Source organism: Schistocerca serialis, chromosome 6, assembly GCF_023864345.2.
Source record: "Schistocerca serialis cubense isolate TAMUIC-IGC-003099 chromosome 6, iqSchSeri2.2, whole genome shotgun sequence".
Lineage (NCBI taxonomy): Eukaryota > Metazoa > Arthropoda > Insecta > Orthoptera > Acrididae > Schistocerca > Schistocerca serialis.
The window spans coordinates 22,986,716-23,013,441 of record NC_064643.1 but is presented as its reverse complement, the minus strand read 5'-3'; the positions used below and the strand labels follow the sequence as shown (position 1 = coordinate 23,013,441).

Below are 26,726 nucleotides of genomic sequence, written 5' to 3'. Positions count from 1 at the left end.
CAATGATCTCATTCCATGTAGACTTACCTATAAATATATTATCTATCAGACTTTTACTGTTAACAGCAACCCTAGTTGGGAAATCTACTATTGTCATCAGATTATAAGACTCCATTAAATGTACTAAATCAGCTTTACTATTGCTCTCATTTAGGAAATCAACATTAAAGTCACCAGTAATTATCAAGTTCTTGGACTTTGAGTACAGTATGGATAATAAAGAATCTAAGTGCTTAAGAAATACATTCAAATTCCCTGAGGGAGATCTATACAGTGCTAACACTACAGCCGTGAAGTCATTTACAGTAATCTCAACACCACATACTTCAATTTGTTGCTCTATACAATGGCTCTTTAAATCTAATGCATTGTAAAATATGTTGTTTTTTACATAAATTACCACTCCACCTTTTTCCATGATGGTTCTTGAGTAATGCGCTGCCTGACACACAGTATTACTTGGTTAGTACATCACCACAAACATATGGACCGGGACTGTACATGCTTTGACAGTTTGCTACGTCTCTCTCTTCTAGGACTGACATGGTAGCTGCCTTGCATTTCTTAATGACTCTGACCTTGTCAACCACAAACTGAATCTTAGTACAGTCATGATTTCCCTGAAGAGATTACATGACAGCAGAGACTTGTAAAATTGTGTTACCCATTTCTCTAGCCAGTGAAGATTCATTCTATACCTTCAGATACAGTGTCATTTAGGAGTAGAACAGCAAGAAATACGTAGCTCCTCTAACAGTAATGACAGTTTATCACCTCCCAACACTACATGTGCCAATGTTTCAGTGCATTTTTGAATATGTTTGTTAACAGATTCATCAACACAACAAAAATTTATGATCTCAGTAGCATCTTATTTCTTAACTCATACTTTACTATTCATCAGAATCTTCATCGCTGCTCTTTGATTCGTCAGAGCTCCCTGCTGTACTTTGTTTTATTTCATAGTCAGAATTAGTTGAAATACCACCTACCGTATTTACCCAAATCTAAGCCGCACTCAAACCTGAAAAATGAGACTCGAAATAAAGGAAAGAAAAAAAAAAAAAATTCCCGAATCTAAGCCACACCTGAAATTTGAGACTCGAAGTTCAAGGGGAGAGAAAAGTTTTAGGCCGCACCTCCAAATCGAAACAAAGTTGGTCCGTTGTAATATGAGACACAATTTAGGTCGAATGAATGACGATACAGCTACAGTAGTTTGGTTCGAGTCGTAAGCTTAGCAGTTAAGCTTTACCAGGTAGCCTTTGCTATGCGTCAGGCGCTCCATCCGTATTTATACTGGTACCCTTCCTTTTTCATGTGCTTCATCTGGTTTGAATCAATTGCTTATTTTGCTTTGATCTGATAAGTGCCGTTTTCCTTGTTATAGGCGTTTATGTCACTCTAAGCTGAAAATGCATTACTGTACTGTGTCATGCATTGTTTGTCGCATTCTGATAGTGCGTGTTTGCGGCCTGTCGTCACTCGTGGCATGGCTTGCTTTTGTACACGCTACCGCTGCCTACAATTAAAAAAAAAAAAAAAAAAAAAAAAAAAAAAAAAAAAAAAAAAAGAGAAATCATCTCATTAGCGAAACAATGGCAAGAGACTACTATTTGTTGTTCCTTACACTGCTGCTTTCTTTGATAATGATCAACAAGAACCAAATAATAGACTGCGTATGATAGAACATGTTCTGAACGAGAGTTAGGTGAAAATTTTTCTCCATTTGAAAATCTTTGCGGCCGCTTCTTTAGTACATCAAATTCTGCACAGAAATTAGAGTCATCTTGGATATAAAAATCTAGTCAGTTGCCGTGCTTCATTTCTGACTGTATCACTATTAGGCATAAGAATAATATGAATATAAACATGACATGATACGTATATTCTTCCGCGTTTGCTGTTGTCTCACTCTAGTTTTGTAGTTTATTAGGCAGACAGGATTTAAATAAGATAGCAGCAAACACGAAAGAATACGTGGCAAAATGTTTATATTCGTATTACTCTTATGATGAAGAGAATACTGCATGTGATTCACATTTCATCAGGTTCCTATTAGCAACCGTCTCTTCTCACAGGTAGGAAAAAATTCGGAACATTGAGTTGGCCATATTGACAAACATTCCAAACAGTCTTGCCGGTCGGATTTTCGTAATACATTGAAGTTCTGCTACATTCGAAGATGAACAATACGGAATTTGTATTTACTTCGTTGGATAATGTATGAAAATTGTCTTCCACCTTTTTTTTTTAATTTATTTACTGACGCAGAGGTTTTTCCGCCAGTATTTATCTTTGTGCCTATGAAGCATGCCTGTGTAGCGCTACATATATTCGATGGCAGAAATTAGTTGTTTCAGCACCTACTGACATTTTTCAGAACTTCCACTTGCTTTGCACTCGATTCCAAGCCGCATGCGGTTTTTTGGATTACAAAAACCAGAAAAAAAGTGCGGCTTAGATTTGAGTAAATACGGTACATCCTCTCCTTTGGATTCAACTTCTTAAGTATTATATTTCAAGTCAACACCTGCTAATCTGTGAGACCGAAATGATGAGCCATACTACTCTATTTCACTGTACCTGTATGTTTCATTTGTATAACATTTTATTCCATCATAGATGCTGCACTTATAGTTTCATATATGCATTGCAGCAGCAGACACAATAAAAGTAGCAATCAGCAGTGCTTAGTTTGTTGAATGGGTAAAAAATATGCCATTGTCCCAGTTCCACATATCCCCAAAATTTGATTCTGCCAAATTCTGTACTCTCTGAAATCGAATGTTTAATCCAAAGATGAAAGTGAACAAGTTTGATGCAGTATTGCTAATATTGTTTATTACTCATCTTGCTGAATGAAGTGCATACCGTATCCTTTCTGAAAGGTTTGCAGAAGTAATGCACATACCAGTTTTCTAAAAACTTACATTGAGATTGTGCTCTCCTTCCTCTTGTACAAATTAGTAGAGCCCTTTGGATTACTCCACAATATGCCTCTTGGCAAGGTGGTAATGACAGTATTATGAAAAGGATAGATTGGCACTCACTGTATAGTGTAAATGTGTTGCTGGCAGGGGGGTGGGGGGGTGGGGGGGGGGAAAGGAACACCACCTATTATTAAACACGTAAGCTTTTGGTGCAAACCCCCCCCCCCCCCCTTCCCTCACACACACACACACACACACACACACACACACACACACGCACACGCACACACATGCGCGCAAATGCAGATCACACATACATGACCACTGTCTCCGGCTGCTAGGGCCAGACTGGGAGCAACTGTGCATCATGGGAGAAACAACGGTTGGGTGTGTGTGTGTGTGTGTGTGTGTGTGTGTGTGTGTGTGTGTGTGTTTTTTGTCCACTTTGGAAGAAGTCTTTCTGATGGAAAACTTACGTGTTTAGTAGTCTTTTTGTTGTGCTTGTCTGTGACCTAACATCTCCTGTATACAGTGAATAGCAATGTATCTTTTTTATAATATGGTCATTACTCCAGCCTAGATTTCTATTGTTTGTTTCCTTTTAAGACCTTATAAAGACAGTTACTGACAATTTCTTTTTTCTTATTGGAGAAAAGTAAAACCATATGGGGGCCAGACGTAGATTGTAAATGAATATGGAATAGAGTATTTTTATTCTCCCTGTATGCAGTGTCAATAACGTCACCTCACACACTTCATTTCTGGCAGCACCTCCTTCTCAACACATGACTGTCCCCCACCACCTCACCATAGTCTTCAAGTTATATCCTATAGCACTTCTGGGTGGACAAATAGATGAAGGATGTAGTTTAAAACAGTATAACTAAACTTAAAAGTCAAACTGCCCTTTTATAGAGACTGCCATCATTATTTAAACATACTAAACAACATCAAAACAGTCGAAAGAAATTTTTTTTCAAAAGAGCGGAAAATTGTAGTGAAATTCATGAGAGGATTGTTTTAAATTGTTATATCTTAAATCAATAAGTATGTCAGCATTTCCCAGGATTTTCTGGCTTAATTAAGACTAGGTCATGCCACCACAGTGGTCAGACAGTGGACTTGACTTCCAGAGGACAACGGACCCGAATCCCATCGGGCCATCAAAATTTGGGTTTTCCTTGATTTCCCTAAATGATTTAAGACAAATGCTGGGATGGTTCCTTTGAAAAAGATGACATTCGGCTGAGGAAGTTAATTTCTGTGGCATGTCTGATGACACAGTGCTGGTGGAAGCACGAGTATTTCAGAGCACACCATTCATTGCACATTGTTAAACATAGGGCTCTGCTGCAGACAACCCCTGTATGTTCCCATGTTGACAACACAGTTGAATTACAATTTCTGTGGCTCAGGAGCATTGAGATTGGGCAGTGAATCAATAGAAATGTGTCATCTGGTTGAATCATTCGAGTTTCGCATTACACCTACTTGACGGTTTTGTGCACATACACTGTCAACAGAGTGAATTGGTGCTTGAAAGGTGCACTTTGCTACAGACTTAGGCCAGTGGGAGCAATATTATGCTATGGAGGACATTCACCTGGTCTTCTATGGGTCCTGTGGTAGTAACTGAAGGCTCCATAACAGCTTTGTTCTGTGTGAACATTATTGTGCACTGTCCGCACCCTGTCCCTAATGAAGGTGACATGTTTCAACAATATGACTTTCAGTGTCACGAGGCCAGAATCAAATTCACCCCTTCTGAATCTGATGGAATACATCTGCAATGCTATCAGATACCAGTTCTGCACCCAGAAACCACTGATCTCCAATTTATGGGAATTACATGACCTGTGCTTAGACATGCGGTGCTGCATAATGCTGGGAACATACCTCACATAATGCTGGGAACATACCTGAAATTTGTTGAACTTGTCCCACACAAAATCACTGCTGTATTGTGTTCCAACAGTGGACAAACACATTATCAAACAGGAGGTCATAGTGTTTTGTCTCATCAGTTTATATATTCAATGCTTGAATGAAAGGTGTGCTCTTTTCCTTTTTTCTGCCATTGCGTGTATGTGTAAAGCGGGATGTTCTACCATTTGGGCTTGTTTATATGATGGCTGTCAGTATTACCACCTGCACAGATACTAAATGCTCCTTTTCTGAAGACCTTTTATCTTGAGAACACTTTCAACTTTGTTTCACAAATGGCAGCACAGTTTCATGTAATTGTTAAAATAACACTTTCAGCAAAAGATTTGTGCGTTGGAGTGGGGAAAAAGATTGGAGATGTATGTAGTTTAATTTTCATAAATTGTTAAGAAGGTTAACAGCTTGGCATGCTAAGATAAATTCAGACATTCTCTAAAAAGAGAGAAAAAGATTAATTTAACAGAATCAGTGAGGTATACAAATATAACAACAGACTTGTAGAACCATTATTTTGTAGGTTAGATTAGATTAGATTCAGCTTTTGTTCCAAGACCCAAAACATGAGATGATTCTCATGGGTGAGTAACATGCCAGAAAGTATAACATAAAAAATATAAAACATTTGAATACCCTGATCATTTGTCAGGAGATTGTCAAACTAGGTGAATACAATACAAACTGGAACAGCTAATATTTTCAGAATTGATACGCTGTCAGACTGAAACATTGTTATGCACTATTAATAAATTTATCAAACAAAAAGTACATAATCTTGACTGTTATGACAAAGTGCTCTCAGAACTGAAATCTAACAGACATTCTTATTTAAGCTGGCCTAACAGCCACTGTTAAGATATTCATCTATTGAGTAGGATGAGTTACCTATCAAAAAGTCTTTCAAACTCTGTTTAAACCATGCTTTATCTGATACCAAGTTTTTAATGGTGTCTTTCTTCCACAGATAAATTGTGTTGTAATGCGAGGTTTTAATGAAGATGAAGTGTGCAGTTTTGTGGAGTTAACAAAAGAGAAAAATGTTGATGTAAGATTTATCGAGTACATGCCTTTCAGCGGCAACAAATGGAATGATGGGAAGATGGTCTCATTTAGTGAAATGGTCCAAATAATTAGAAAGCAGTGGCCTAATTTTGATCCTCTGCCCAATGGGCCCAATGATACCTCAAAGGTACGTCCAGTATTACATATGAACATACATTGAAAATAATTTAATGTTTATGACTTACTACCAATCACAATAATACTTCACATCTGCTGGTGGTATGAGAGATGGACTGGTTTAGTTACATATTTCTCATCCCATTCATTAAGTCTGTCCTGGCCTGGGTTTCTCTGCAGCTTTTCTACAACTCTCCCCATTTCCTAAACCTTGACAATCCTTTTCTTTCTTCCCTTTTCCGTCCCCTTATTGTTTCTGCCAGAAGAAGAAGCCACTGGCTCCGAAAGCTTGCACATTTCCATAACTTTAAGGGGAGTTAGAAGGGGAAAACATTCTTTTTCACTTTTTCGGGTTTTTACCTGATTATAAAATTTGCAATTTTCCAAATAAAATGATATGTATATTACTTATAAACTTGCGTGGGAAGTATTATATTTTATTTTCTAAAATATAATCTACACTAGTTGAAAATGTTAAAATTTTTACACGCATTACTTCAAGACCTAATAAAATCGGTAATTTTTTATATACAGGGTAGTCCATTGATCGTGACCGGGCCATATATCTCACGAAATAAGTGTCAAACGAAAAAACTACAAAGAACGAAATTTGTCTAGCTCGAAGGGGGAAACCAGCTGGCGCAATGGTTGGCCTGCTATAAGGCGCTGCCATAGCTCAAACTGATATCAACTGTGTTTTTTTAAATAGGAACCCCATTTTTTATTGCATATTCATGTAATACGTAAAGAAATGTGAATGTTTTAGTTGGACCACTTTTTTCGCTTTGTGATAGATGGCGCTGTAATAGTCACAAACATATGTCTCATAATTTTAGACGAACAGTTGGTAACAGGAAGGTTTTTTAAATTAAAATACAGAACATAGGTACATTTGAACATTTTATTTTGGTTGTTCCATATGTGATACATGTACCTTTGTGAACTTATCATTTCTGAGAACGCATGCTGTTACGGCGTGATTACCTGTGAATACGACATTAATGCAATAAATGCTCAAAATGATGTCTGTCAACCTCAATGCCTTTGGCAATACGTGTAACGACATTCCTCTCAACAGTGAGTAGTTCGCCTTCCGTAATGTTCGCACATGCATTGACAATGCACTGACGCATGTTGTCAGGCATTGTCGGTGGATCACGATAGCAAATATCCTTCAACTTTCCCCACAGAAAGAAATCCGGGGACGTCGGATCCGGTGAACGTGCGGGCCATGGTATGGTGCTTTGACAACCAATCCACCTGTCATGAAATATGCTATTCAATACTGCTTCAACCGCACGCAAACTATTTGCCGGACATCCATCATGTTGGAAGTACATCGCCATTCTGTCATGCAGTGAAACATGTAGTAGTAACATTGGTTGAACATTATGCAGGAAATCAGCATACATTGCACCATTTAGATTGCCATCGATAAAATGGGGGCCAATTATCCTTCCTCCCTTAATGCCACACCATACATTAACCTGCCTAGGTCGCTGCTGTTCCACTTGTTGCTGCCATCATAGATTTTCCGTTGCCCAATAGTGCATATTATGGCGGTTTAGGTTACCGCTGTTGGTGAATGATGCCTCATCGCTAAATAGAATGCATGCAAAAAATCTTTCATCGTCCTGTAATTTCTCTTGTGCCCAGTGGCAGAACTGTACATGACGTTTAAAGTCATCGCCATGCAATTCCTGGTGCATAGAAATATGGTACGGGTGCAATCGATGTTGATGTAGCATTCTAAACACCGACGTTTTTGAGATTCCCAATTCTCACGCTTTTTGTCTGCTACTGATGTGTGGATTAGCTGCCCCAGCAGCTAAAACACCTACTAGGGCATCATCATTTGTTGCAGGTCGTGGTTGATGTTTCACATGTGGCTGGACACTTCCTGTTTCCTTAAATAATGTAACTATCCGGCGAATGGTCTGGACACTTCAATGATATCGTCCAGGATACCAAGCAGCATACATAGCACACGCCCCTTGGGCATTTTGATCACAATAGCCATACATCAACACGATATCGACCTTTTCCGCAATTGGTAAACGGTCCATTTTAACACGGGTAATGTATCACGAAGCAAATACCGTCCGCACTGGCGGAATGTTATGTGATACCACATACTTATATGTTTGTGACTATTACAGCAGCTGGCTGGAGTGGCAGAGCAGTGCTAGGCGCTACAGTCTGGAAACGCGCGACCGCTACGGTCGCAGGTTCGATCCTGCCTCGGGCATGGATGTGTGTGATGTCCTTAGGTTAGTTAGATTTAAGTAGTTCTAAGTTCTAAGGGACTGATGACCTCAGAAGTTAAGTCCCATAGTGCTCAGAGCCATTTGAACCATTTTTGACTATTACAGCCCCATCTATCACAAAGCGAAAAAAGTGGTCCAGCTAAAACATTCATATTTCTTTACGTACTACATGAATATGTAATAAAAAATGGGGGTTCCTATTTTAAAAAAATGCAGTTGATATGAGTTTGACCCATGGCAGTGCCATCTACCAGGCCAACCATAGCGCCATCTGGTTTCTCCCTTCAAGCTAGACGAATTTCGTTCTTTGTAGTTTTTTCATTTGATGCTTATTATGTGAGATATTTGGCCCGGTCACTATCAATGGACCACCCTGTAGAAAGCTGTGGATTGCTGTGTTATAAAGGTTAAATTATGTGTTTGTATTGGTAGCACTGTCAAAAATAGTATCGTATCTTTTCATAGTATAAACATGCTTTGTATATCGAAGTGCTAACATTTTTCTGAGGAATAGTGACGAATAGACTGGTAAATCTCTCAAAAAGTATGACTCCAAAATGAAGTGTTTTTAAGAAATGTGGGTTTCATGGTAATAAATTTTTGAATAAAGAGAAACATTGTGTTCAGCATGTGGTGTGTGAAGTTACAGACAATGAAATACTCGCAAACTCATGAGTATCTAGAGAAACACCCATTAGTGCTTCGAAGATTAAAATAAAACATAGTGATAACACAGTTATCTCAAAACAAAACTCATGTAAATGGTAGGTTAGGTTATATTCTGATACATCTACACATCGTAACAGGGGTGTTATGTGAATGTGTGTGCTGTATGTATGTGGTGGGCCAGTTAGTTTACATGAAGACATTGAGGTATCAAATGGACTAGCCAGGAAACTTATCATTAGTTCTGCCAGTTGTAAATATACTCATTCATTTTGGAGTTCTGATAAGTGTAAAGATAATTATTTTGAAATAAATGTTAGGTGGTTTTATGGATTGAGAGCTATTGGCAAAGGACACACTGCAGCAGAAACAATGTGTGTCGTGATGTATATGCCACGCCCACTTTGTAAAATGGACAAGTATGCAGGATTTATTGGAGCTGCTGTGAAATCCACTGCATGTGAGTCAATTAAGGGTGCTGCAAATGAAGCTGCTGAAATAAACGATGGTATGATTGACATATCAGTAGCTTTTGGGGCACTTGGTAGAAGCGCAGCTGAAGTTCTAAGAATTCTGTTGCTACAGTGACCAGTGGTGGATACTGGAAAGCTAATAGATTTCCAGATTTTAACCAAACATTCTTATAAGTATAAATCAGGGAATGAAGAAGGGCATATCTGTGACAGAAATTATGAAGGACAACTAGTCGTACGGAGGCCTGTGCAGCTGTTGAAATTTATAATCGATCTGTAAACTAAAGGGGAGTGTGTTACACTAAGTTCTTTGGTTGTGCAGACTCAAATGCATATAACAGTGTAGTAGCCACTCAGCCTTATGGTGAGAAGCTTATCACAGAACTGGAATGTGTTGGTCATGCCCTCCTGGATCTGGTTCATGGTGCAATTACCGCAATGCCCAGTACTCAAACAGGTCATACAGCCATAAACATTATATCCCAGCAGCAGTTGTGGATATCATAAAACCTGTTTACAGAGACCTGGCAATCCTGAATTATTGAAGAAGTGTCTGCATTGTCAGACTCAAAATCCCAATGAGTCGTTCAATAATCTTATAGCATCAGTGTCGTCGTAACTGCCGTCTGCGTCACGTCTGCTGTGCAGCGAGCTATGCTGATTTAAGTATTAACTCTATTTTTCTTACTTGTAACTTCTTCTTCCGTGTGTTTTTGCTTTTAGGAAGCTTTAATTGTCGAGTGCTACTAATAGTGTTCCATAGATTTTGTGTTTGTTTTGAATACAGTCAGAGAAAGTCCGTTTAGTCAGCCATAGTGCCAGTAGTGCTAGTGTTTGTTTTCAATACAGTCCAGAGACAGGTAGTGCTATTTTCATTGTTTTCTACAGGAAGTGTCTAGTAACCACAGTTTAGTCAACTATCAGCCGCCTTTAGTGAATTAGCAGTCTAGTTATAAGTTGATTAACTCTCTACAGTAAATTGATTTCTTAAGATGGATAGGATGTGAGACTGCTGTGTACGGACACAGGAGGAGCTGGCCACTGTTCGCAAACAGCTGAACGTGTTGATGGCCGCGGTTAGCCGTCTTCAGGCAGTGGTGAGTCTTGTGCGTTGCATGGTACACCCCAGGTGTTACATGCTTCACCCACTGACCCTGCTGTCGACACATCTTTGCGGATACCGGGCGCGGTTGTGCCACCCTCTTCCCAAGGGGAGTGGCGGGTTCAGCGGCGTTCGCGGCGCACGAGGTGGAGGGTCAGTGTGGAGGCTGGCCGTGTGGCATCGCCCGTTCTGCCTGTGAGTGGACATGTGGCCACTCCTTCAGCAAGGTCCGAGCAGGCACATGGGGGGAGGGGTTTATTAGTTATTGGGAGCTCCAACGTTAGGTGGGTGATGGAGCCGCTTAGGGAAATAGCGGAAAGGTCGGGGAAGAAGGTCAGTGTTCACTCTGTCTGCTTGCCGGGGGTCTCATCCGAGATGTGGAGGAGACCGCGCCGGCAGTGATAGAGAGCACTGGGTGCACCCGACTGCAAATTGTTGCTCATGTCGGCACCAATGACTCCTGCCGTCTGGGTTCAGAGGTCATCCTCAGTTCGTTCAGGCGGTTAGCGGAGTTGGTGAAGGCGGAAAGCCTCGCGGGGTGGAATCTGAGCTAGCTATTTGTAGTATCGTTCCCAGAACCGATAGTGATCCTCTGGTTGGGAGCCGAGTGGAAGGCTTAAACCAGGGACTCAGACGATTCTGCGGAGATCTGGGGTGCAAATTTCTCGACCTCCGCTATCGGGTGGAGAAATGTAGGGTCCCCCTGAATAGGTCACGCAGGCACTACATGCAGGAAGTGGCTACAAGGGTAGCGGAGTATATGTGGAGTGCACATGTGGGTTTTTTAGGTTAGAGAATTCCCTCCCTAGGCCCGACAAGACACCTCCTGAGATGCGGCAAGGTAGGAGTAGACAAAATGCAACAGGGAATAACAATATTAATGTGCTAATAGTAAACTGCAGGAGCGTCTATAGAAAGGTCCCAGAACTGCTCTCATTAATAAGCGGTCACAATGCCCACATAGTACTAGGGACAGAAAGTTGGCTGAAACCAGATGTAAACAGTAATGAAATTCTAAACTCAGATTGGAGTGTATACCGCAGAGACAGGCTGGACAGTGAAGGGGGAGGCATGTTTAAAGCAATAAGAAGTGCAATAGTATCGAAGGAAATTGACGGAGATCCGAAATGTGAAATAATTTGGGTGAAGGTCACGGTTAAAGCAGGCTCAGACATGGTAATGGGATGTCTCTATAGGCCCCCTGGCTCAGCAGCTGTTGTGGCTGAGCACCTGAAGGATAATTTGGAAAATATTTCGAGTAGATTTGCCCACCATGTTATAGTTCTGGGTGGAGATTTTAATTTGCCGGATATAGACTGGGAGACTCAAACTTTCATAACGGGTGGCGGGGACAAAGAATCCAGTGAAATTTTTTAAGAGCTTTATCTGAAAACTACCTTGAGCAGTTAAACAGAGAACCGACTCGTGGCGATAACATATTAGACCTTCTAGTGACAAACAGACCTGAACTATTTGAAACAGTTAACGCAGAACAGGGAATCAGTGATCATAAAGCGGTTACTGCATCGATGATTTCAGCCGTAAATAGAAATATTAAAAAAGGTACAAAGATTTTTCTGGTTAGCAAAAGTGACAAAAATCAGATTTCAGAGTACCTGACGGCTCAACACAAAAGATTTGTTTTAAGTACAGATAGTGTTGAGGATCAGTGGACAAAGTTCAAAACCATCGTACAATATGCGTCAGATGAGTATGTGCCAAGCAAGATCGTAAGAGATGGAAAAGAGCCAGCGTGGTACAACAACCGAGTTAGAAAACTGCTGTGGAAGCAAAGGGAACTTCACAGCAAACATAAACATAGCCAACACCTTGCAGACAAACAAAAATTACGCGAAGCGAAATGTAATGTGAGGAGGGCCATGCGAGAGGCGTTAAATGAATTCGAAAGTAAAGTTCTATGTACTGACTTGGCAGAAAATCCTAAGAAATTTTGCTCTTATGTCAAAGCGGTAGGTGGATCAAAACAAAATGTCCAGACACTCTGTGACCAAAAAGGTACTGAAACAGAGGCTGATGGACTGAAGGCCGAAATACTAAATGTCTTTTTCCAAAGCTGTTTCACAGAGGAAGATTGCACTGTAGTTCCTTCTCTAGATTGTCGCACAGATGACAAAATGGTAGATATTGAAATTGAGGGATAGAGAAACAATTAAAATCACTCAAAAGAGGAAAGGCCGCTGGACCTGATGGGATACCAGTTCAGTTTTACACAGAGTATGTGAAGGAACTTGCCCCCCTTCTTGCAGTAATGTGCCGTAGGTCTCTACAAGAGTGTAGTGTTCCAAAGAATTGGAAAAGGGCACAGGTCATCCCCGTTTTCAAGAAGGGACGTCGAACAGATGTGCAGAACTGTAGACCTATATCTCTAACATCGATCAGTTGTAGAATTTTAGAACATGTATTATGTTTGAATATTATGACTTTTCTGTAAACTAGAAATCTACTCTGTAGGAATCAGCATGGGTTTCGAAAAAGACGATCGTGTGAAACCCAGCTCGCGCTATTCGTCCACGAGACTCAGAGGGCCTTAGACACGGGTTCCCAGGTAGATGCTGTGTTTCTTGACTTCCGCAAGGCATTCGATACAGTTCCCCACAATCGTTTAATGAACAATTTAAGAGCATATGGACTGTCAGACCAATTATGTGATTGGATTGAAGAGTTGCTAGATAACAGAATGCAGCATGTCATTCTCAATGGAGAGAAGTCTTCCGAAGTAAGAGTAATTTCAGGTGTACTGCAGGGGAGTGTCGTAGGACTGTTGCTATTCACAATATACATAAATGACATTGTGAATGAAATTGGAAGTTCACTGAGGCTTTTTGCGGATGATACTGTGGTATATCAAGAGGTTGCAACAATGGTAAATTGTACTGAAATGCAGGATGATCTGCAGCGAATTGATGCATGGTGCAGGGAATGGCAATTGAATCTCAATGTAGACAAGAGTAATGTGCTGCGAATACATAGAAAGAAAGATCCCATATCATTTAGCTACAATATAACAGGTCAGCAATTGGAAGCAGTTAATTCCATAAATTATCTGGGAGTACGCATTAGGAGTGATTTAAAATGGAATGATCATATAAAGTTGATCGTCGGTAAATCAGATGCCAGACTGAGATTCATTGGAAGAATCCTAAGGAAATGCAATCCGAAAACAAAGGAATTAGGTTACAGTACACTTGTTCGCCCACTGTTTGAATACTGCTCAGCAGTGTGGGATCCGTACCAGATAGGGTTGATAGAAGAGATAGAGAAGATCCAACAGAGAGCAGCATGCTTCGTTATAGGATCATTTAGTAATCATGAAAGCATTACGGAGATGTTAGATAAACTCCAGTGGAAGACTCTGCGGGAGAGACGCTCAGTAGCTCTGTACGGGCTTTTGTTGAAGTTTCGAGAACATACCTTCACCGAGGAGTCAAGCAGTATATTGCTCCCTCCTACGTATATCTCGCGAAGAGACGATGAGGATAAAATGAGAGAGATTAGAGCCCACACATAGGCATACCAACAATCCTTCTTTCCACGAACAATACGAGACTGGAATAGAAGGGAGAACTAATAGAGGTACTCAAGGTAGCCTACACCGTCAGGTGGCTTGAGGAGTATGGATGTAGATGTAGATGTAGACCAAAAAATGTTTTTCTTGTAATGAAGACACTAAAGTGGGGGTGAGTCATGCTGTTATTGCTTTTAATGATGGCAACATTGGTAGCGTGAAAGTGCTACAACATATGGGAATTAATTCTGGAGCAAACTGCATCAGAGAATTTGAATGGATGGACAAGGTTTGCAATGGTAAAGCACTGTATGCAGCACAGTTGGCCACTATGGAGTCCAGAAAGAAGAAAACAAGAAAAAACTTAAAAAAGGTCAAGAGGATGATATTCAGTATGGTGCAGGGTGCTTCTGAGTGACTAAAAATAAAATGTTAAGCATATATTGGGTTACAGTCTATTAAAACTTTAAAAACTCTTCTTGAAAATTTAGATTTTCTCTTGCATTTTTCCCTAAATCTCAGAAACTACTTCGAGTAGCGAATTAAAATTTTCAGGGAGTAATAACATACGTATTCTGAGTCTTCTGAACTAAAAGAAGAACATAATATTATGCATAAATAAAATTATTTAGAATAACATACAAAAAAGTACACAAAATTTTAACTGTGTAATTAAAAAATTGCATTTCCAAAAGCAGTGGCTGAAATGCAATTATTGTAAGACTCAGAACATATAGTTTAATGTCCTGTAAAAGTTTCTTGTCAATGGCTACAGTTGTTCCTGAAATACGGGGAAGTTAAGTCACCAAATTTAACATTGTCAGGATAGGCCGTTCAAACTCCCCTTAATGCACATTTTCTCCTTCCTCCACTTGGTGAGCAACACATTTATAGTATTTACACAACAGCAGTAGCTATTTTCTTACAATTTCTTTTTGCAGGCATACCATGTCCCGGGCTTCAAGGGACGTGTGGGATTTATTACCTCAATGAGTGAACACTTCTGTGGCACGTGCAACCGTTTACAGATAACAGCTGATGGCAATTTGGAGGTGTGACTCTTTGGGTATTCAGAGATATCTCTCAGGTGAGTGATGAAACATAGAATAATCATGTCCAAGTGAAAATTCATGCGAGGAAACCATAAAATTACTAGAAGACTGACAGACTGATCAGTATTTTACCTTCAGGAGGTGAAATTCCAAAACTTCTTATAGACACATTCGTTCCTCTTGTCCTCACATTAGTTGTGGAGTCCGAGTGACCTTTCAGACCTTCAGAAACTTATCCCTCTTTCCTCTCTCATGAAGGAACTGATAGTTCCAAATGCTGAGTATAGAATAATACTTTCAAACTGTTTGCCATGCACATTAGGTATGTGGTTGGTATATGGAAGAGATAAACTGCAGTTAAATCCAGCAGGTATGAAATGAGTAATCTTTTCTTGAAGTTTTCAGCTTGCACCCTCCTCCCTCCCAGACATACAAACCAGATACCTCTAGCTAAATAATTTGTGAGTATATATAATTTGCCTCTGTCAACATCATGTTACACTAACCTATTTGTGAGATTAAATTAAAGGAAAGTAATCAGAACTGGAAATTATGTAAAGACATTTTTGGCTATGTCCCTGTGTTGTATTAAAGTTAACATAGTATTTCTGTCCATGTGATGGTAACTATGATTCGCCAGCCACCGTTGCCGAGCGGTTCTAGGTGCTTCAGTCCAGAACTGCGCGACTGCTACGGTCGCAGGTTTGAATGCTGCCTTGGCTCAGATGTTAAGTCCCATAGTGCCCAGAGCCATTTGAACTGTGATTCATGATTATCAGAGTCTATATGTTCCAAATAAAAATTGGAACTTCATGTGTATAAATGTACAAATTATTAGACAATGGGACCAACAACTGACACTTTTAAATTGATGACTAGACTAAGACTTGGCGATAAGTTTGTTTCAGGACATGGTAAGGGGGGTGAGGTGTGGGAAGAATCAGTTCTCTCTTTGTGAGCATACCAGAAATCCTTTATCAACCGAAGGTAAAATAAGATATAAAAATACAGGGTCAAACAATTAATTTAAGTATCTTAAAAACCAAATGACTAATAAAATTGGAAGCTAAGAAAAGTAAGTTCATAGTAAGTAGGGTGAAACACAGGGGGCTGCAACATATTGCCATTGTTGTTTGACTTGTCTATCAAAGAAAAAAGAAATGGATCAAAACAAAATAAAAGTGAGAATGGAAATGTATCAGAAGCAAATAGGAATAAGCAAGGAACATATTCTTTAATTAAAAAAAAAAAAAAAAAGACATGTGAGGCAGATGTTCCTACAATTTTATGTTCAAAGCACAGCAGCCTGTGAAAGCAAAATATTTATGACATTGAAAAAAGAAAATCAGTGAGTGAAAAGTGTGTGTAGGTGAACTGTGGTGAAAGACTGGATATTGGAACTTCTGTTATGCTGCCCAGTATTAGTTGACTTGGTAGTAAAGGAGCAAGTTTGCAAGGGCAGATAACTGTTTGGCTACGTAAAATAGAGTGGGAGTATGGAAAAGCTAGTCCAAGATAGGATGAAAAAGATAACAGCAACTTAAAAAATGAACCCCATGAACCCCATTCCCATCTAGTGAATGCAGTGGTTGACAATATCTTGTGACATTCACCTATAAGGCTCAAACAATAATTGCTAAATAAAAATACAAAATGTTGACAAGACTGTATCTAAGCTGTCACTCTCTTTTGAAACAAGGGTGTTTAAACCAACAAACACGCAGGAAAGCATGGACAACTCACACACTAGAGAAGGATGGGCAGTATCATTGAAGGAGTGAGCATGAACCGTGTGGAATATGTGTGGTACAAGTAAAAAAAAAAAAAAAAAAAAAAAAAAAAAAAAAAAAAAAAAAAAAAAAAAAAAAAGTAATGATAGTAAAATTCCAATCCCGGGAGCGGAAAGACTTACCTTAGGGGGAAAAAGGACAGGTATACACTCGCACACACGCACATATCCATCCACACATGCAGACACAAGCAGATATATATATGTCTGCTTGTGTCTTTATGTGTGGATGGATATGTGCGTGTGTGCGAGTGTATACCTGTCCTTTTTTCCCCTTAAGGTAAGTCTTTCCACTCCCGGGATTGGAATGACTCCTTACCCTCTCCCTTAAAACCCACTTCCTTTCGTCTTCCCCTCTCCTTCCCTCTTTCCTGATGAGGCAACAGTTTGTTGCGAAAGCTTGAATTTTGTGTGTATGTTTGTGTTTGTTTGTGTGTCTATCGACCTGCCAGCGCTTTCGTTCGGTAAGTCACCTCATCTTTATTTTTATATATAGAAGTTTATTATTTTATTTACCGGTCTTGCAGTTTCCTTGATTTCTTGCAAAGTACAGTACAATGAAAACCTACCATATTGCATAACAAGTAGATGAGTATAAACTTCAGAATAGCATCTTCGCCATTAAATGACCTATGTTTTCTTTACTAACAAGAGAAGGGACAGAAGCAATAAACACAAAATCAGAACTGCTTTTGCTTGATTACAGCAGGGACAATAATTTTTAACATCTACATTTACAACAGATCATATTTACAAAATGTTTTCGAAATTTGCTCTGTTTGCTCAAATGAATGTATTGCACTGCTCAATAATTCATTTACACTCAACCCCGACTGCTGCACATGCTGTGGGGTGTGTCATCTGGTTATGTCATATGTTCAGTGTTTCTCACCAATTTTTGGGGTATTTTGAAATGTACAAAAAGGAAAATGCAGAAAGTTATCACATTTTGCTGCACATTACCTGCGTCACAGAAAAATAATGTATACAAATCTTCTCAGATTTGCCACTGAATAACTTTGTCCAAGCCTCACAATATTTCACCAACACAACTGTTCGTCATCTTCAGGTAGTGGTGGGTCCTGTCATCACTGCTGCAAGATGTGGCTGGTGATATTCGCACAGCAGAATTGAAATTTGTCAGGCTAGAAGCAGGAGTACGAATGTGTGGACAGGCACTCCCAGTTGGATGTAAATGCCATTCATAGTAGCCTTCTGCTTATGTGTTGTGGGCAATGACTGCACTTCTGGACACTCGTGTGGTTAAGAGCTGAATTAACTCTCTGCAAGGTACTGCATCAGGTCATACATCGGAGGATCTGGTTTCTACTGTTTTAATTTCATGGCAGTCAGTGCTGGATTCTGGGCAGTGCTTAGTCAAAATTCCATATTCCTGTTGGTAAGATTGCCCACCGTATGGATACATGCCTCATTCTTAAAAACACAGTCCTAGAGTGATGATGCTGAGGATAAAATTTCAGTCCTCTTGGGAAACGTGTGGTGCCCTGTATTCAGGCAGTGCTCTACTACCATTAATTTACTGGGTGGCATTTTTGTCAGCGCTGTTGAACACAGTGTTCTTGCACAATGTGAGGTGTCTGCCCTATATAAGGTTTCCCATAATGGCATCAGATCTTATATATGATCTGTGTTTTCTAAGGTCAAGATTGTCTTTAACTGAACACAAACAATTCCTTAGTTTTGCTGGTAGACGAAAAATACACTTGATTCTGTTTCTCTTAGCGATTCTTTTAATTTTGAAAACATGCCACTGAAATATGGCAAGAAAGCCATTTGCAGTGCTTGTCTAAGTATCTTCATTTACATCCCTACACTGAACTTGCTTTGCTCAGAACACATTGCAAATCTGTTTACAAGAATAAACATTCTGCTGGAACACTGTTCTTAGGTGTTACAGTTCACCAGGCAGACTGTCGGTATCTGAAATCACGTGTGCTCTATGTGCCAGGGAGTGTAAGACACTACCACATTGTGCAGGGTGACGGCAACTTTTGGACCTCAAATATAACTCTGCGTGTATCAGTTTGCAGTAGAGACTAAGCCCCAGTGCTATGTCAGCTTTTCTTCTAACCGTGACATCCAGGAATGGTAAGCTGCTATCTTTTTGTACTTCCACAGTGAACTGAATATTCAGATGGAGCGAGTGCAAATGCTGCAGGGACATAGGTAGTGTCTGTATTATGTGGGCCACACCACAAATGTCTCTTCAGCATTCTGCCAGAAGGAGGAATGTTGGATATTTACTAAGGGAAATAGAGGATCTCCCATGGGAACACTGTCCACTTGATTAAAGTAGTTGGTGTTACATAAGAAATTGGATGAGGTATGCACATGTTTAAACAGCATCACAATTTCTTTCTCAAACTTGCTGCTAATAACCTCTAATGAGGGCTGCAGGGGCACTTTTGTAAGTAATGATATAACATTTGAGCTAACTAAAAGATCTGAAAGTTCTAGTTTAAGCATCTTCAGGTATTCTATGAAATCCTCTGAATTCTAAATATGATGGTCATAGTCATCCACATGATAAATTTCAAAGCTGTCACGTGGAAATTGCCAGTTGCATCTTGCAGCAGTGATGGTGGAAATCACCACCACCTGAAGATGCCAAAATGTTGTGTCACTGAAATATTGAGGGAGGGACTTGCATAATGTTATCTGGTGGGAAACCCAAAGTGTTTTTGCAACAGATCTATTAGGCAAGCCTGAAAAGTCACATATACTCCAAGCAGTAAGTACCTGTTATAAAATGGTCACATTAGTGAGCTTGGCAATTAATTAAGAGTTTATCAATAAATTTGGCTTCATTTTGCAAGAAATTGTGCTGTGTTCCAGTACTCCCTCTTCAACAAAACTAATGTCAGTTTCTGCTCCACCTCTTCAGCCCGAGATCCTATGTATACTCTTGAGCATTTGTGTAAGATACCTGTTTATTTATAAAAATGAAAGTAACTTCTATCATGACTTTCCCATTCTTGTCCAGTGGGTTTGTTATCCTGCTGTTGCCTACTGCAGACTACAAGATTACTGTTGAAGATTTCTGCAAAGTTTTTCTTCCGTTTTAGTGTACCAACATTTCACTGTGTGGTAATTGCCTGGTACTGTTTAACGGGTGTTTTAACTGTTGTTTCAGAGATGCAATACGAAGCAAATGCAGTGAGGATGACTTGCTTGCCATGATTGGGGCAGCAGTGAGAAGAAAGAAGAAACAACATGGAGGTAAGATACATTACAGCAAATGTAACTCTGTAGATAGAAAGAAAATTTCTGCTTAACAAGTCATAGCAAACATAAGAGCAAAATAGAATGAAAAGCAACAGTGATAGAACCTGTGTTTTTTGTGTAAACTTGGATTTAATTTTTTATTTAGTATTCATTCTGATTAATGCCCATTGGTCAACAGTATATTTCAGCCCTAGAATTTGGTTCTGCAAGGTCCACCAGATAACCATATATGGCTGTTGTAACTCCTTTATTGGACTTCAGAAGTTTTCCAGCAACAAATCTTTTTTTTTTTTTTTCTTTCTTTCTTTCTTTTTTTTTCTTTTTTTAAAAAAAAGCTAAAATGCAGAAAACATCATAAAGCAAACACTCACAGAAAAGCATCAGTGTCCTTGAAGCAATGGAAACTCCAGTAGGAATATCAACAATGTTGGAAAAGACAGATTACTACTTACTGATGAAGGCTGTGGCTGAAAGCTTTATGTAAGTGTCTTTTAATTCTTCCCATCTGCAGCCTAAGGTATCTTCTTTATGGTAAGTAACAGTCTGTCTTTTCCTTCATTATTCATTAGTGTTCTTTTTTTTTATTGCTGTTTAGCAAGCATCATGTGGTATATAAGGGATGTGAATAGCGTCAGATGTTGAATCATCACTCTGGAGGATATGAAGGTGCTGCATATTGGTGTGAGACAGCATTATCTGATGAGAGTTTGAAAGAAACCTCATTGTGGATGTCCATTTGGTCCCCTGGTTAAACCTTGCAACATCTGTATTTTTGGAGTATTTGGATCTGACAGTGGCCTGATGTTGGAAAGTAAGGGCTTACTCATCATCAATGTTCCAGTTGACTACATCAGACCACTACAAGAGAGCATCACTGTGTAGTGTACTGAGTACATTGTAACCTGTTCACGTCTGTGACTGCCATCTGAGAACAAGTACAGTAAACTCTCGTGCAGCTACACTTTTGGCTAGCTAGATTGACACTTGACAAGTTTCAATTTGCGTGCACCTGGAGCCAAGCATTTGCTGGTGTTTTTTGGCAATCTACTGCTAATCAGTGCACTGGTGCGTGTCAAAAGTCCAAGTATCGTCAATTCGTGCGTGTGTTGGTTGAAGCTCTAGTGCGTTTCTTATTCGTATTGCATGGTTTCATGCCACTGCCATCTATTGGAACTCCTTGGAAGTACAGTACATACAGTATTGTTCTATGGAGCACAACGTAGGCCTGTCGAAACTGACAATTAGAGTGCGCCACCTAACACTTTCCACTTGTTGTCGGTACATCAAAGCTGAGTGTTTAACAGTGAACGTACAACACCCTGTTGTGTTGCCACGTGGGCTTGGGTAGAACAGAGGAAATGGCATAGATGTATCGAATGCTTTCATTTGATGGCTGCCACAGCCTGGTTTCAAAAATCAAAAGTTTGTCTAGTGCATCTCGAGTGTTGTCAAGTTGTGCATTTGTGTGTTTCTGATTTGAGGTTTTGTGCTCCCACTATTTGCCTTAAAGTGTCCAGAGATAAAAGGGGCCAAAAACCATAAAGGACTCAGTCGAGTGTCTGTAAAAAGAACACTGAACGTGACTACGGGCACGTAACATAAAATGAATGTGATCTTGTTGGAAAAAGATCATCACACTTTGCAGAGAATTGATGCTGGTGAGCCACCCACAAAAGTTGCTGCAGAGTAGGAGTACAATTACTGATTGGAAGACAAATCGATCAGGAATTGAAAAATTTTTGTTCCATCCAAGCATTGGGCAGCGCAGTGAAATCTTGAAAAACAATGAGAAAAGGTGCACATCCTCAGTTAGAAGAGGCATTATTTTTGTGGCACGAATAAATTAGAGCCAAAGGTGTGTCAGTTTCAGGTCCTCTAATTTGTCAAAATGAGCTAATGAGCTGATAGAAGGAAAGAAGCAAGAATTCCTCGGAAGTAATGGCTGGCAGGATCATTTCAAGAAGCAGCATGGCATCCATGAAATTGCCATCAGTGCCAAATCATTATCTGGGGATGAAGCTGCTATGCTGATTTTAAGAAGAAACTGCACACAATCATTGACAAAGGAGGTTATACTGACAATCAACTTTACAAATGTGATGAAACTGGGTTGAATTACAAAATGCTGCCAACGAAAACCCTTGCCTCTAAAGAAGAAGAAATGGCTTCCAGATACAAAAAAATCAAAGAAAGATTTACTGTCCTCGCTTGCAGTAATGCCACTGGCAATCATAAACTGTGTCTTACTTTAATTGGCAAATCCAAAACACCAAGAGCATTTAGACACCAACCAACCAGCTTTCCCACTGAGGTACACGAATCAGTCTTAAGGCATGTATGAACAGTGCCGTGCCATCTTCAGAGAGTGGTTCCAGGCAGAGTTTGTTTCAGCTGTAGTAAATTACATGGAAGGAAAAGGACTTCCTTGAAAAGCGCTACTTCTTGTGGACAATGCTCCTTCTCACCCAGGTGATCTGCAAGATGGGGATATCAAAGTTGTATTTCTTCCACAAAATGTCACATCTCTATGTCAACCGATGGACCAAGGTATTCTTGAGGTGATGGAAAAACATTACAGACACAAGATGCTGGAATACTTAATAGGTGTGATTGATGCTGCAGATGATTTTGTGGAAGCTCTTAAAAAAATTGATGTTTTAAGTGTCATTCATTGATTGCTGAAGCTTGGAATCTAATTCCTCCAGTTCCTCTTGTTAGGTCTTGGAAAAAACTCTTAGATCGTAAGGCAACCTAAGTGGTGGGAAGGAGGAGACAACACCGAAACTCAAGCTGACATAATTTTGGTGAATTTACTGGAGAAGCTGGTTGTAAAGACACACACTTCGAAGACATTGAAGAGTGGATGGAAAATGGCATTTTTTCATGTGACTGAGGATGAAATCGTCCAAATTGTAACCGATCATAAAGCGTTAGAAGACTATGTTTCTGATGATGAATCAAAGAAAAATATTCCTCACACATTCTGTTACGAAGTGATCCAAACTGCCCTGGAGTACATCAGCCAACAGGAGGAGACGATTTATCCTGAAATAGTTTGATTTCAACGTTGGAGATGTATTGTTGCAGCAATAGTTTCTCAAGCAAAAAAAAAAAAAAGAAAAAAAGACATTCGTGACTTCGTTACCAAAAAATAAACTCTAATGAAGCATCCTAGAACTTCTATGTCCATAACTTAAAAAGTTTTTTTTTTTTTTTACTTTTCTTGAAAGTTCCTCTGGACAGACTTTTCGTTCCTTTGAGTAATCTCTAGATTTGTTTCATAATTTTGTTCAGTAGTTTATTTTTTATTCAAAAGAGTAGGTAATAAAATTAAAACTCCTGTTTTTTCCTGCTGCCAAATAAGGGAGATTTTTTCTGTAAGAATGCAAAATAAACGAGCTTTGTTATACAGCATTTAAAAACTTTGAGTTTTCAATCATAGTTTGGTGCCTTTTTAACATGTCAACACAATTTTTTCAGTAAAAAAGTGTAGGGGTATTTGCAACCATATCAGTAATGTTTTACATACCCTACGCACGTTTTACGATCGTATTTCACAATATTGACGCAATTTGGAGTGTTCACATGTGAAAACAGGGGGACTTTGATTTATCTGGAATTTTCGTTATCGGAACTGACCACCGTCCTGATCATTTCGGATAAACAGGAGTTCACTGTAATAGTCTCCTTGCAACATGCTGTGTCATACAGCTAGGAGCAGCCAGACTATGGAATTGCCGTCCTGCGCATAGGCTGCCATTAACACCCAAGCAAATGACTGCATGTGAAGTGGTGCCATGATCAAGAAGTATGGACTGCTAATGAATGGCGTCACATTATGTTCACTGATGAGTCCCAGTCCTGCACTGCTCCAAATGACTATCGTGGAGAAGTTTGACAGTGACCCGGGGAGATGGGGAGAGGTCCCATTCTTCCACATTTTGGGGGGGGTGGGTCACAAAGGAGTCCCATGGTGTGGGGAGCCATTGGGTATGACTTCAGGTCACGGCTTGTAATGGCCGTGGGAACTCTGATGGTACAGCAGTGTGTAATAGTATTGTGGTGCTATTTTTCAACAGGCCGGTGCTTGTCCACATGTAGTGTGTGTCTCTTTAAATTGTCTGTGTGATGTTGATATACTCCTGTGGCCAGCAAAATCCCCATATCTGTCCCCGATATAACATTATGGGACCAACATGGACGTCAACTCCATCCCACTGCCTGTATCCATGATTGCAATGTCCAGTTACAACAGTTGTGGATCACCTTTCTCAGGAGGGTATACAGCAGCTATACGACATCCTCCCGCACTGTCCAGGCCAGACAGGGTGCATTGCTGTATTGATAAGTGGGCTCAAACTGATAAGTTCTGTGTAAATTTGACTCTGTTTTGTTATCACTGAAATAACATCACATACCCTCTAAATTAGCTATGTTTCAATTTGTTTTCTCCCCACCTTCTGAGTGTCTCACTTTTTTTCAAGCAGTGTAATTTAAGACAGACATAAGAATATGAAAATGGGATGGCATATCACATTGCTATTCAACTATGCCCCTAAGAAAATTGTAAGACAATGGAGAAGAGCAGGTGCACTATTACACTGACTAGAACGTAAACTTAAAGATAGAATTATATTGTGTAACCTATACCGATGACATAATACTAATTGACAAAAACATCACTGATATGCTAAAGCAATTTGAAATATTAAGGGAGCAAGCTAGGAAAATTGGACTACTAATTTCACCTGGAGAAAAAATTCTTGGCTGATACCAAAATGGCACTGGGTGAACTTATATAGGCAATGACATAGTATTCGGTGTTAAATAGTTTAAATAATTTGGTGAAAAAGACCACTGAACATCATAATGAAAAGAAGGCCATAGAATCCAGACTTCAGAAAGTACAAACTGTCTCTCAGTTAACTAAAAGTATTTTTCCTGGAACTCTAAAATCTAACATTGTACAACAGTGATCAAATTAGAATTTCTTTATGCATGAGAGAGACTCTTTGTCCAACACAAGACATGAAAACAGCAAACTGAATTAGAAGAATGTAAAATTGTAGTAAAAATCTTAGGTCCAAGAATAAAGGATGGGATACATCACACAGAACCCAGTGTGAAATCTCCAGGCAAATTCCTAAAAGCTCTTGTTACAATGTGTCTCCAAGGAATCCAACTTGTGGGACATACAGAAAGAATGTATCCAAACAGGCAGCTCATTGGATTCCCACATACTTGAAAAATAAGATCCTACTGATGAAAACAAACAGGAAGAGACCTTAAGAAATTGGAATCACCACATTTACAGTATTCTGATGTAGTGATGAGTCACACAGAGTGCAGTTTCACAGTAGCTTGATCGATGCTTGTACTTGTGTATGTAGTATATGCAAGTGTGTACTGCGTCTATTCTGGTGTACTCACAATATGCTAATTTAGTGGCCGAGCAGTAAACCGGATCCCTACTCGGTTCCAGTGTGCTGTGCTAATTATTCTTCTTCACTTGACATTTATGCTTGGAGCTGCAAGAGAGGTCATTTTCCAGATAGTGCCACAAAAACAACAAATTCTCAGATATCAGTTTAACTTACACGCTTCAACATCATAGACAACATTTCACATTAATATGTTGCAGAACAGTAGATTAGTGTTAAAATTGCCAGAGTAAACATTGTTCTCCATGTGACAGATTGTCAAAAGATGTCCAAAATCGATAAATTTTATATCTCTGCACAGAGAAGCAGCTGGTTGCTCATTGTCATCTGTGGTGCTAATCAATGGGTCGAGCTCGTTGCTGGCACAGCGCCACCTCAGAGTAAGTGGCCCCTCATCCCAGCAGGTGTCGATGTTTAAACACCCGTATAGCTCCCAAGACTTACTGCGTCTGTGGATAACTCCATCTCTGCACAGAACTTCCCACATTTCCCACACAGTGGGCCCTCGTGTCTCTTACACACAATAAATCTTCAAACTTATTTCATTGGCTAAGTTAAATTTCGAGTGTGATGTGCTATTTCGTAAAAAATAGCAAACGGTAGACATGGATGTTATTGTGACTCTTTCCTAAGGCAACATTTGTGTATTACACTTGGAGAAGTGCACTGCAACATAAAACAGTAGACCGTAAGTTCAAACAATGGAAACTCCAGGTTGGAATATCAGCAGTGTAGGAAAAGATAGAGTGCTAATTACCATAAAGATGGCACGTTAAAATGCAGACAGGCACAGTTAAGACACTTACACATAAGCTTTTGGCCACAACCTTCATCAGAAAAAGAAATAGAAATACACACCATTCATTCACACAAGCAAGCACACCTCACACACACATGACCGCCAACTCCGACAGCTCAGACCAGAATGCTAGTCTGTAAGTTTGCTACACAATAAAATAATTATTCTGAGCTACAAGAAAAATGGATTCAAAGAACTAAACAGCTTGAAGAAAAAAAAGGGAAGCTCCCTGAAGCAACGTAGTTTCACGAGTGTGCATACCAGTGGTAAATTATGAGAGTCGCAACTCTCTGAAATGGATACAAAGGCCAC

At 39.6% G+C, this 26,726-nt stretch overlaps 2 protein-coding genes across 3 annotated transcripts in view; both read left to right on the top strand.

The window, feature by feature from the left end:
- The window catches only part of LOC126485158 (GTP 3',8-cyclase-like), a 293,950-nt gene that overhangs the window by 122,546 nt on the left and 144,678 nt on the right, over positions 1–26,726 (top strand). The window contains exons 4-5 of one of the 2 annotated variants that reach the window (XM_050108829.1): positions 5,839–6,063; positions 15,029–15,174. In XM_050108829.1, the coding sequence (XP_049964786.1) occupies positions 5,839–6,063; positions 15,029–15,145 (342 nt within the window). In that variant the 3' untranslated portion in view covers positions 15,146–15,174. Of the gene's footprint in view, positions 1–5,838; positions 6,064–7,917; positions 8,053–15,028; positions 15,175–26,726 lie in introns of those variants that run through there. The other variant, XM_050108830.1, reaches the window with a different exon arrangement.
- LOC126485159 (cyclic pyranopterin monophosphate synthase-like) overlaps positions 20,079–26,726 on the top strand; it is a 74,157-nt gene continuing 67,509 nt past the window's right edge. Inside the window, exon 1 of the mRNA XM_050108831.1 lies at positions 20,079–20,168. The gene's annotated coding sequence lies outside the window, so the exon portion shown is untranslated. The remainder of the gene's footprint in view (positions 20,169–26,726) is intronic.